The 13,174-nt window shown below is 36.7% G+C and overlaps 1 protein-coding gene across 5 annotated transcripts in view; it reads left to right on the top strand.

Moving 5' to 3' along the window:
* The window catches only part of scarb1 (scavenger receptor class B, member 1), a 32,157-nt gene continuing 18,983 nt past the window's right edge, over positions 1-13,174 (top strand). For 3 of the 5 annotated variants that reach the window (XM_041811348.1, XM_041811349.1, XM_041811346.1), the window contains exons 1-3: positions 1-263; positions 7,218-7,378; positions 12,974-13,115. In XM_041811348.1, coding sequence (XP_041667282.1) covers positions 144-263; positions 7,218-7,378; positions 12,974-13,115 — 423 coding nt within the window. In that variant the 5' untranslated portion in view covers positions 1-143. Of the gene's footprint in view, positions 264-4,338; positions 4,723-7,217; positions 7,379-12,973; positions 13,116-13,174 lie in introns of those variants that run through there. The other 2 variants (XM_041811347.1, XM_041811350.1) reach the window with 2 other exon arrangements.

The raw sequence follows: 13,174 nt of genomic DNA, 5'->3' as shown, positions 1-13,174 counted from the left end.
CGCGCGTATTGGCAGCCTCCCCAGACTCCATCAGTGTGGATGAGTCGACTTTAATCACTCTCATCACCCGTCCTAGCTCTCCAGATTTAGTAGAAATAACAATTATTTCTTTAACCAAGCAGTATTGATCATTATTGGCAGCCATGCGCATCAATAAAGCCAAAGTGGCCATTGGATTTATCGTGGCGGGAGCGCTCACCGTGATCTTTGGAGTGGTGATGCTGTTCACGGGACCAGCGGTGATGAAGGACCAGATCATAAAGGTAAACGATCATTTCAGTAAAGATGACGAGGATTACTTCTTAATCTTTCTTATTTCATCGCCAAATCCTGCTTTTATTCTCAGGAATTCAATTAAATCTTGGCACAGAAATGGTCACGTTCCCCCTGATTTCGATCCTCTGTGCGTAAATTGCTGAGTGCTGCAGCTTCATACCCATGCTCAGGTCTTTCATGTTGGACTATGCCATGCTTCTGCACATAGTCTATGTTTATGGCGTTAATGTGTCACCCACAGCATAAGGCCTACATACAGGCAGTACAGATGACACAGATGTCTGTTTAAGGGCAACAAAAGTCACAGAAATCCTTTTATGTGGACACTGAAAGAATTTATCCAGTTAATTTCTCCTTTAAAATTTTTATCTGTAAAGTTCAACATTTTTGAAAAGAAGAATAATGAAGAATTACAACAATTTTAGCCAATTCAGGTTCACATTTTAAGGAATTTATTATCCTATATGTCATATGCATAAGATGTAATGCCAGAATCTCAAATTAAAGGTCAAAATAATAAGATTGCAAGTCTTAAGTATGAGATAAAGTCAGAAAACTGACATTACATGCCAAAACTATGAGACTACAGGCCACATGCCTGAGATTGAATGCTAAAATCTGACATAAGACGTCAAAATGATGAGATTCTAAGTCATTTAAAAGATATAAAATGCCAAAATCTGACATAAATGTCATAAATGTGAGTTTATAGGTCATAAGTATGAGATAAAAGGCCAAAAACTGACATTTAACATCAAAATTACAAGTTTATAAATAATATGCATGAAATTAATTGCAAAAATCTTACATCTGAACTCAGAATGATGAAATAACAGGCCTTAAGTATGAGATAAAAGGCAAAAACCTACATTTAAAGTCAAAATAATGAGATTGCAAGTCATAAGTATAAGATAAAAGTAAAAAAATCTGTCATTATAAGTAAAAATTATGAGATTATAAGTCATTTAAAAGATGTGAAAGTCAGAAATGTGAGTTTATAGGTCATAAGTATGAGATAAAAGGCCAAAAACTGACATTTAATGTCAAAATTATGATCTGCAGATTTCTGTTATAAAAGTTGCACTTTTACTCTAGTAATTGTTATAGTGTAGTCATAAAATTCCCATTTTTATACTGCAGTTAACAAAGCTATCAACTGACGCCTTTCACTGGCTATTATAGGCTGTCCCAGTGGTTCTCAACTGGTGGGTTTGGACCCAGAAGTGGTCGTGGAGCTGTTTCAATGGTTCAGAAATGTGGCCAAAAATCTATGATGTATGGAAGCCTGAAGTGGACATACATTCATGCATTTTATTTGCTCTGTTTTGCTGTGATATCAAGTAAATTTCTGTTGTTTTCCTCGTGATCCTTAATACTTTTTGTCTTGAGAAGTGAATTTCTCAACTAAAACAACTAAAACTGATGTTTTAAAAGCATCACTGAGTATAATACAGTGTTAATTTTGTCGACAAAAACAAGACTAAAAATGTTCGTTGACAGCATTTTTTTCCATGACAAAAACTAGACTAAAACTAACAGAAATAGATCTGTGATGACTGAAACTGACAAAAACTAAGATTAGTTTTCGTCAAGATGACTAAAACGAGACTAAAATGTAATTTAATTTTTGTCGGGTATTCAAAATCTGTGAAATTTCTCCACTGTGGGTAAATCTGTCAAAAACAAAGCATCTGTACCTATTCTGCCTCTCAGCTGTAGAAAGCAGGGACCCCAGGTTTGGCAGAGTGCAGAGAACACACTACCATGATTTGGTACCAGATCTAGACAGGAGAATAATAGCTTGGACTAAAAGTAAAAACTAAAATGTGAGGACTTTTAAGGACTAAGCTAGACTAAAATGCTTTGAGTTTTCGTCCCCTAAAACTAGACTAAAACTAAAAGGACAGAAATGACTAAAATGTGACTAAAACTAAAATGCATTTCATTTAAAGACTAAAACTAAAATTAAAAATAGCTGCCAAAATAACACTGGTATAATAAAAGGCATGCATGCATCTTCTCTGATGCATGCATGAGATGCAATCACAGCTGCTGTTCCATCTATGGTTCCAAAATCAACACAGTTTACGATGTAAAAGTAGCGATACAGTAGATTTCAGTACTCGTAAACGTCCTGCATGGCCACATTAAAGTGAAGAGCTTTTAGTAAAAGAAGCAGCATATTTCCCATCTGGGTTTTTACTTTTATTTTGAAGGAAAAGATGTTGTATTTCCTGTTGAAACAGAATCAGATTTCTCATTAGGATTCATCTATTCTGATTGCACGTAGAAGCAGACGAGGCTGTATGGCTTAGTTTAATGGCAAATGTCATTGTGCTCCAAATGATCAACAGTACATTAAATGTTTTTGCACCACAACAAGTGAATTCTGCTCATAAATGTTATGCACCGTGCTCACTGTTAAATGTGAGTTCAGCTGTTCTCCGTTTATCCACTGCCCTTTCAGAGGGGCCTGGATCCTGCTGGGAGCTCCTGCAATAAACCAAAACTGTACCCTATAGAAACTGAAAAACAGCATACCTGAAGAAGCCCTGAAGATGATGCATTATCTACTAACTGCTAGAATTAAAGCCTGTTCCTGCTAGTAATAAAAGAGAGATTTAAAGTTCGAAATATGAAATGAAAAGTCAAAATAAAAGTCAACATAAAAAATTCACAACTATGACCATAAGTCATAATTGAGATAATTAGGGTCTGTGTCACAGACGGTGTTTCTAGAGCTGGCATAGATGGTCTAGTCCAGCGTTCCTGATGCCCTAAGTGTGAAAAACACTCACCTGTAAACAGTTAAACTTTTGAAACAGAGCTGTGCTTGTCACTTCTCCCTCACTGGCCAATCAAAATGAATAAGGGGCGGGACTTCTGATGAAACTGCTCTGACTTGTCTTTTCAAGGGTGGAGTTTCCAGGTGTAGAGCTGCTGCCCATGTCAGGACAGGATTTTTATGTTGTCTTGATGTTTTCATGTAAACATTTCCTGGAAAGCACACAGAGCTAAAAACAGATGACGTTACAGATACTACCAGGGAAAGTCACAGCCAGCTGTCAAATGCAGCAACAGGAAACAGTGGAGCTATTGATCATAATATAAAAGGTCACTATAGGAGAGAAAATTACCAACATTTTAGGTCATATGTAAGAAATAAGATACCAAAATCTGACATAAAAGTAAAAATTCTGAGATTACAGGTCATTTGCATGAGATGAAATGCCAGAATTTCACTTTAAAAGTCAAAATATTGAGATTGCAAGTCATAAGTATGAGATAAAAGTCACAAAATTGACATTACATGCCAAAATTACAGGCCACATGCATGAGATTAAATGCCAAAATCTGACACAAGAAGTCAACATTATGAGATTCGGAATCATTTAAAAGATATAAAATGCCAAAATCTGAAATAAAAAATCTAAATTAGGAGATGATAGGTCAAAAGTACCAGATAAAATGCCAAAATCTGATATTAAAGGCAGAAATATGGGCTTATAGGTCATAAGTATGAGGCCCAAACTGAATTTTAATGCCAAAATTCTGAGATTATAGATCATATGCATGAAATTAAATGCCAAAATCTTTTACTAGAACTCAGAATTATGAAATTACAGATCATAAGTATGAGATAAAGGCAAAAAACTGACATTAAATGCCAAAATTATGAGACTGCAGGTCATATGCATGCAATTAAATGTCAAAGTCTGGCATTTGAAGTGAAAATTATGAGATTATAGGTAATTTATTGTGTATTAAAAATTTAAATCAGGATAGTATATTATATTATCTAGGCCATAAGCTTGAGATAAAGGACAAAATCTGACAATGGCTGTCAAAATTATGAGATTACAGGCCACATGTAAGAAATGAAATACCTAAATATGACATTACTATCAATTTATGAGATTATAGGTCATATGCAAGTGCTAAAATCTGATATAACTTGTTAAAATTATGAGAATTATAGGATTGTATGTGATTAAATCAGTGAAGATCAAACGTGACCTCCTTCTATCACCATGTTTCTATCTGTCCGTGCAGAACGCCAAGAACTTCAACTCCCAGAATCCTCGGCGCACTCGGAGGCGTAACGAGCAGAGTATAAGTACGATGACAACAGAAGCTAGGTCAACAATACCTATCAGAGGTGTTAAAAGCCGGCTCAGAGAGCGGACTTTAGATTATTACAGCAGCTGATAAACCGTAGACGTCGGTGTCTCATTTACAGCTAGCTTACTCTGATTAGCAGCGCTGCTAACGGCGGGTAAACAAGCTAACCCGGGTTCAAGACTCCGCTGTCAGCTGTCAGACCAAAACATGGCCAGTAAAGCCAAAGTGGCGGTGGGCTTCGTGGTGGTGGGGGTCCTGTCGGTGTTATTTGGGACGATTCTGACTTTCGTGGGACCGATAATCATCGACGACCAGATAGTGAAGGTAAGCAGAGCCAATGACGCGGGTAATAGCGTGTTAATCCTGAGTAAAGATATGCTGAGTCAAGTTTTCCCACCTTTTAGTGACAGAAAAAGGGTCAAAAGCCTTTAAACTGCCACATAGAGGAAAAAGATAGTCAACAAAATATAATGCTTGGACTTATTAGCTCTAAAGCTGCAGCAAATGCTCCTGGAAATGTTCATTTAAAGGATGCAAATGAGTATTTCTGGGCTCTGTCCTGTGTTGTGAAATACAAATGACCTGCTGATGAGACTCTTTAATGACACAAGTGTTGGAAAAAATAGACATTTAAGGAGAAAAATATGAAAAATGAATTGTAATAAATGACCCTGCCTTGTTTGCAGCTGTCGTTTTGTGTAAATGCACATTTTATGTGATTTCATCTGTAGGTAATGCTGAAAAATAACAGGAAAAATGATAAAGGCGGCAAAAACCATTGAGAAACAATCTCCAACACAGCTGTCATGTCAGTTCATGGCATTTACTGAGTAAATTTGGCTCAAAATTACAGTCAAATTTGTTTTTCAAACTCTTTTTCTAAGTTTCTGCTTTAAATTTGTAAAAATGTGAAAGACTCCTGGTTAGCAAAGAAACTGCAATTTCAATAGGCTCCAGGATATTAGAGATTGACAATTTTTGATCATAAATATAAAAAATAGCTCAATATAAATGATAATTCCTTGTTTAAACCAGATATTCCTGCTGTGATTATTTGCTAAATTATATTCCAGCTGTAAAATGCTGCAGAAAATTGACAGGAAAATGCTCAAAACTGTAGTTTTCATTATGATACAGTCTCTTAGACCATTTCCTTGAAATTACAAAAGGTAAACTGTCTTTATTTAGGGCTAAAAAATTCATAAAGTTATTTATAAAAGGCTTTTAATCGAGGAAAAATGACAAAAAATGACTCAAAATAAGAGTCAGATTTGTTCAGAATAAAGTGTTCCAACCCTTTATACTAGTCTGTGAAAAATTCCAGCTTTTTATGCTTTGATTTTATTATTACAGTACTATAAAAGACTCCTGGTTGGCAACTTTTGACATAAATCTGCCTCCAGGAAGTTATGATGGGGATTTGTCACTATTATTTAACATTTTTTGGGCATAAACATGAAAAATTGATTGGTATAAATGATGAACATTAGATATTCCTTCTGTTATTCATAGCAAAATTATATTCCAGCTGGAAAATACTGAAGAAAATGTGGAAAACGACAGGAAAAATGCCTCAAACAGCATTTCCCATTCTGATGCAATGTCTTGAACAGTATCCTTGAGCAGAAAATCATCCTACAACTATTTCTGGCATCATAAAGAGGTAATTTATGTTTATAAGGGGGCAAAAATTCACATACTATTTATAAAAGGCTTTTAATTTAGAATATCTGTGGCTCAAACTGATGGCCAAGGGTAAGTATTTTCTCCCATTTCATGAATTTTTAAAGTCTTCATGCTTTTCTATGCTTTGATTTGATTAAAAATGACATTAAATTCTCCTGATAGACAAAGAAATTGCAGTTCAAGACTTCGACTTTGGCTCCAAGGATTCATGATGGGAATTTTTTTGGTATTTCATGGTCTTCTAAACCAGTTAATCTTGTCTTTTAGTGCAACTTCCTGTTCGAAAAAGTTCGGAAGAGTAAAAAAGAGTTTGAATGTTCAGTGTAATGTATTTTACATAGTACTCTGTCAGCTAACATTGGAGGAACACTTAAAAAAAAAGACATATGGCAGTTAAAACCAGACCAACTCTGATTTTTGAGAGTAAAACAAAGCAACAGTGCAGAAAAAAAGTCTCCCGAATTTCACTGTTTCTGCTCTTTTTAATCTCAGTCCACATGTTCCTGTACGACTGGAGTTCTAACTAAAATACAGAGATGTTAAAAAGCTGTAGAAGAACAGGTTCAGGATGCTTGAGTGAAGAATTTAAACCACATGAAGGGAGATCAGCTCAGAAATGTAGGTCATGGATGCAGCGCTGGTGCTAAATCAGATGACGAGATGTTATGTAATCCATGAGTATATGTTGGCTCCGGTACAAAATGCTGCATATGTGAGGTAAGACCAGCCTCCCCATGGGAATGCAGCTATAGTGGAGCCTTCATAATTCAATTTTCAATGTAGGAATCTATACTTTATCAGATTAGATTTAAAAAATACCCCAGGTAGTTAGCTAATCAGTAACTTTTTCTGCAAAATTGAGCAACATCTCAACCTTTCTGCCTCTTAAATGTAAAGATTTCACCCTTCTCTTAAGCAACTTTAAAGATAAATGTTTTTTTTAGTGATTTGTACAAGCCATGTGAAGACCCTTGAACATTTTTGTTGTACTTCTTTTGGTGCATTTTTGCTTTATATTTGTTCTAAAGAGGTTTAACAGTGATCATGTTTTAACATGAATGTAAGATCCCTTTACATTATTCCTGGTTTTGTTGCACCATTTCATTCTTTTTATCGTAATTTTTTCTCATCAGAACACAGTGATCGACCCCAAAAACACCATGTCCTACACCATGTGGAAAGACGTCCCCGTTCCCTTCTACATGTCCGTGTACTTCTTTAACGTCCTCAACCCGCAAGAGATCCTGAAGGGAGAGAAGCCCATGGTGGAGCAGAAAGGACCCTACGTGTACAGGTATAAAAAGCTGAATTAGTGTCTAGCCTCAGTAAAATTCCCCTGTTCAGATCTTCATCTGACATGTCAGAAAATCCTTGTATCAGTATTTTTAACCCTGAAAACACGCCAACCAGCTAGCCAAATACTCGTTATCCTCAAACATTTGATTTCATGCAAAAACAGGGCTGGCAAATGGAGAAAAAGCAGCTTTTTTCCATGAGTAAAGGAAGTATTTCCCTCTGCATTTTTTCTTCGATTTAGTGTCCATACTGTTAATAATAACATTGTAGACTGGGTCTTAAATGGGTCCTAGAATATCACCCATTTTAGCCTGGCCGCGGTGCTTGTGACTGCGTGTTTGCTGCGTCTCCCTGCTGCACAGCCCTGTCTTTATAAGTTTTTACATTCATAAGCCTCCTTACTAGTGACTTGATTCTTGTGCTGCATGATTTAGTGATAAGGTGTGATTGCATTATACTGGACAAAATTGCAGTTTGCTATCGCAATTACAATATAATCCATAAATGGCATCATTATTCTCCTTGCTTGGTTATCAATTAAAATGCAGAGTCCATTGATAGTTCAAAGGAGTGTTTTTCTCGTCTAAAATTGTACAAATATTAACCCTCTGAGACTGAAGTTACAAAAAGCAAAATAACTTTTGGACCATAAATCATAGGTCACTGACTTTTTCCCCTCTGTTTTGCTGTCCTAATGATGCTATCCATGCCTTCGTAGCTCTTAAGGAGGCTTCTCTAGAGGAACTGGAACTTGGGTGACTTTCTGGGGTCTCTAGAGATCTCATCAGTAACTCCAATTTTTCAGGATCTCCATTTTTAATGCATTTTCCAATCATTTCTGCCTTTAGCGACTTTGACAACCGATGGCAGGCTGTTTAGTTGTTTCATCAAACTTTGTCAAACTGCGAATATTTGTACGCCAGGAAAGGCTGGAATAGCTCTAAATAGACAGAAAGAGACATGGAGAGGCCGTGATGTGCTAACAATGCTCACAGAATGTAGCGCAATGACTTTCCTTTAAAAATGTGAATATTTTCAAGACTTTTTGTCTCAGAATGATTATTTTTTCACTTTTTGGGCCTTAAGACATGGGAGAACAAGTTTCTGTAGAAAGTCTTAGTCGTTATTGTTTACTGTGTTGCACATAAAAATCTTTGAGTTTAATTTCTACTTAGTTTATTCTTTTGTCTTTATAGTCCTATAACTTTTTTGTAATTCCAGTGACATTACTGCAGCACACCTATTCTTAAACCCAGTTTGACCTGAAAAAAAGGACGTTAAGAGCTTGACTGTGCACCACAGAGTTGACATTTTACAAGCTTTTAAAGAAAAAAGTCCAGAAGAGACAAATGATTAGAAAATAGTTGAGGCTCAGAGGGTTTAGTAGCTTGGATAAAACACAAAACCTGAACCTTTTACAGCCCTACTTTCAAAATATTCCAAAAATATCAAATTCCTTTTGTTAAATAAAGGTTACTTCTACAAAGTGCAATAGTGGCTGTATTGTAAACTTAAAGGCCTTTCTGGGAGTGTTTCTGGAAACTTTTCACGTTCTACTAAATACAAGAAGAATTGCAGGCTTTTTTGTGATTATGTAATTGCACAGCCTGGCGTTTCAATTGCGATTAGATAAACTGTGCAGCTCCTCTTGATTCATTGTAAAACTGGGTGGGGAAAATTTAAAATAAAAGCATAGTGTACAAGCAAGGCAAATTTCTCCACAGAAATGTCAGTCTGGGCTTTTATTTTGAAAAGTGCCAAACTAGAAGTTTGATGATACGGCGTTTATCTTGCCTGAGACACATTCTACTGATGTGGGCTTGCATGTCTGCTTAAATGAGGTAAATATTTACCATTTTCCATGTCTATTTTGGCCGAGAGATGCACATGTCTTGGAGTAAAAATAGGCTAGCTCTCTATTTTAAAAAATCACAGCATGTGGGACGCACTGCTCAGACTCTTTAACATGCCTGCTGAAAGGAGTATCAAGCCTTGACGCTGACATACACGGCTGCAGGATTTTTTCCTCTTGGCTGCAAATACTCCATCTTTTTAAAAATGAAAGGTTGATACCCTTTGGAAACACATATTCTACTGTTCAGTCTCAGGTAGAACGTAGTAAGTCTTGGATGGTTATGATGACTATGATAATAAAATCCACCATGGAGAGATTAAACAGGATTTTTACCTCTGTAGCCACACTGGTGAGCTCTGTTCCCTCCAAACGTCCCCTGTATCATAAACCATTCATGCATTTCTTGCCACATTGCGTTTGTGTATCAGTACACTTTGTCCTGCAGCCTGTAAATGCCTATAAAAGATAAATCCCTTCTCATCCTCTCTCTTTTGGCTCTCATTGTTCTATCTTTCAAAAAAGTTCCACTACATGTGGATCAATTTGCCCAAAACCTCGTTCTGTCCTCTTTTTTATTGTTCTTATTTCACACATTGTACAGACTGACCAGATGCTGCTGACTCGTCAGAAAAGACTCGTTCACTTTTTGGGAACAGTATGTGCCTTCTATACAGTATGTAGGTCAGTTTACGTCCTTTAAATCCCCTCTCTTCTACTGACCCAGTGGGCTGCATCCCAAACATTTGTTACATAACTTTCCATACAGGAAAGGCGAGGGGAAGTCTGTACATTTCAGGTTTTTTTCTCTGTCAAAATATCCCTCAGTACATCGTATAGAAACCATGTGTTGACCCAGTTCTTATGTAATAGTAGAGAGAAAAGAGGAAAAGTTTAAGCAGGGGATGATGAATGCTGCTGAGGAAAAGTGTAATTCAACTGTTTAAAGGAAAACGACTGCCAGTGTTTTTATTTGTTATATTTTGGAACTTAAACTCAACCTTCAGGATATCATGTAGAGGTTTTATGTGGCATTTACTTTTAAGCTTTTAGTTTGAAATGGCCCTTTGAGGTATTTCTGAATACTTCCTCAAATCTACACCATCTAGCCTGTGCTCTATGATCACTGTACTAGATTTTTTTTTGTGAATTTTCTGACAATTTACAGCATTTACAGCACAAATTTGTTGTTCACTCTCAAACTGTGAATGGAAGTAACCTTGCAGAGCCGATGCATGTGATGAAGCATATTCATTCTACAAAGCTTCCAGCTTGTTACCAGTCAGATCAGACCAGACCAATCAACAACTGCAAGCCTGTCAACAATGGCGGCCGGTGAAGAGGTTAGAGTGGATGCAGCTGTAGCTGTGAGTTCCTGTTATGTAGAAGTCAGCACACTTCTACATCTTATTTTTCCTTTCTCTGATTGGCCGGTAATTAATGTTACAGACAGAACACTGTCCATATTCAGATTTAGACAACTTTGTTTATCACAAAGGGGAATTTGGTTTTTGCGGTCTTCTCAGACCATATATACTCCATACTTAGTGAGTAGTTTAAAACAGACCTGATGCAAACAAACCATTAATGATTCAGCAGCTCACTGGTCTGAAAATCAATCAAACATGTCTGACTCTGTTGTTTAGGAAAGTTTACTCTAATGCATTCAGGTGAACTTAAAAAGTGCAGCCATGTGGAGAAAATCCTTTTAAAATCACAAAATGTTAAAGAACCCAAATCCAGGAAATGTCTGATTAACTAGTTAAAGTTTAGTGAAAGGACTAAATGTTAGATTTAACTCCATGCTGCAGACACTTTGGTTCAAGCAGCAGATGTATAGAGCTGATAGATTCTCCATGATTATAGTAATCGTCTCACAGCTGTTGTTTGAAGAACCTGTCCTCTCTTCGTTTCATCTATCTGTCTTATCGGTCCTCTTCCTCTTTATCACTATAGAAGAAGTCAAACAGTGAACCTTTCACTAAAGGGCAAAGGTTTGCTTTCACAAGCAAGAGCAGCATTACGTATTCAAATAACAAACAAATACATTCAACAGTACATAAAAGTGCTTGTTTATTATGCTCTCTACAGTGGTGATAAGAGAGTTTAGTTATAATCTGACTTTATGCATGCAGGAAAATCAAGAGTCTGTAACGTTAATGCAAAATGACTTAAAATCTGTATTGTTTCCAGTGATCCATGGGGGACATCTTCAGTAATTTTTGTGGAAATTGAAGAGAAAATGTGCATTTAGAGCTTAAATATGGAGCGATTATTGTTGCAAAACTATTTGCAAATGCATACAAAGATCTGTACACAAACCTGCAATTGCATAGACAGGTTTGCAAATGTGTGTACAGATCTACAAATGCATGCAAAGATTTACAAATCTGTAAAAAGATTTGCAAATTTTTCCGAAGATCCACCAGTGCATGCACTTATTTGCAACTATGTAGACCAATTCGTAATTGTGGATTTAGTTTATTTTGGTTCAGAAAATTCACTTTTTTTGCTTGAAGTTGTCAAAATACTCACAAGCTAACAGTAACAAGTAACAGTAACAGTAGCAAGCAGCGAGAAGAGGCCAGCGCAATTATGGTGGAAGACATTTTCGTGGATGCTGCTAAAGCACCAGTTTTATCTGAATTGATGACATTTCTTCGTTAAAAGAAGAACAAAGAACAGCAGTGAGTTGTTTTCTTTTCAAAAACAACAAAAGTCGTGTACTGACATGTCTACAGTCGCCATAGTTCGCATTATGCAGTTCTCTACGGAGTTTAGCCTACTCGTCGGTAGGGGCACACCTCGGTTTGGGGCTACTGTGTCACGTATTATGTTGCTCTGATTGGCCAGTAAAGATGTGACAGAACCCAACACCCAATCACTCTCCGAGTTTTCTTTCAAAGGCTCTCCCCTTTCCCAAACGCTTTGTATGAGAGGTTTTCCAGATGGATGTGTGAAACAAATCCATCTGGCGTGTCAGGTTAGGCATTTGATGATTTGTGCATACATTTGCACAGCTGTCTGCACATGTGCAGATTTGTGTCCAGATCTGTGTACACATTTGCAAATAGTTTTGCAACAACAATGGCTCCATACTTAACCATGTGGTTCCAGAAATTGCAACTTATTCTAGAAAAAAATGACCCTTAAATGGAAACCATAACATCTCTGCTGAAAAAAATGTTTTAAACTGCCATTTCTATTTTATTTTGAACTTTCTGGAAATTGCAATAGGCTATAATGTGTTTTATTCTAAATTTCAATTATTGTTCACCTTTAATTCATCCATACAGTTGGTTTTTATCATCCAATATTTTGGCTGTAAATAAAGGCAAAATTTTTATATCTGTTAATACCGATATAACAACAATAGTGCTGTGCATCAATACACTACATTTAACACTACATTTACCCTTACTACAATATCATTTGCATTGATTTAATGGACCCATTCTGAAATGTGTGGTTCCTTCACATGTTCCTTCACTAAAAAATATTATGTCTACAGTGCATTTCCCCATTTCCCATTGCTGTTGTTGAGCTGAATAAAATATTTTATAGTGTTTAAGTAGTGGGCTTGCTTGGTTTCAGGGTCTGGGTTCTGTTCCAGACGTCTACGTATCATTCCCCATTTTCTCATCTCACTTTCTGACTTCATCCTCTGTCCTGTACTCTACAGTTAAGGCAAATGAAACCCCTCTAAACATTATAATTGTTTGTCTTTTCCTTTTGTTCCAGGAAGCGCATTCAGAAAGACAACATCACGTTTCATCCCAACTACACGGTGTCCTACAGGGAGTACAGGAGGTACTTCTTTGAACCGTCCATGTCTGCAGGGAGCGAGTCTGACATCGTCACCATTCCTAACATGTTGGTCCTGGTAAGACGTTGTGTTCCCTTGCTGGACACGCTCCGGATAATTCACTCTCAATCCGTTAC

Source organism: Cheilinus undulatus, linkage group 17, assembly GCF_018320785.1.
Source record: "Cheilinus undulatus linkage group 17, ASM1832078v1, whole genome shotgun sequence".
Classification (NCBI taxonomy): Eukaryota; Metazoa; Chordata; class Actinopteri; order Labriformes; family Labridae; genus Cheilinus; species Cheilinus undulatus.
This window is presented reverse-complemented; position numbering and strand designations above follow the sequence as displayed.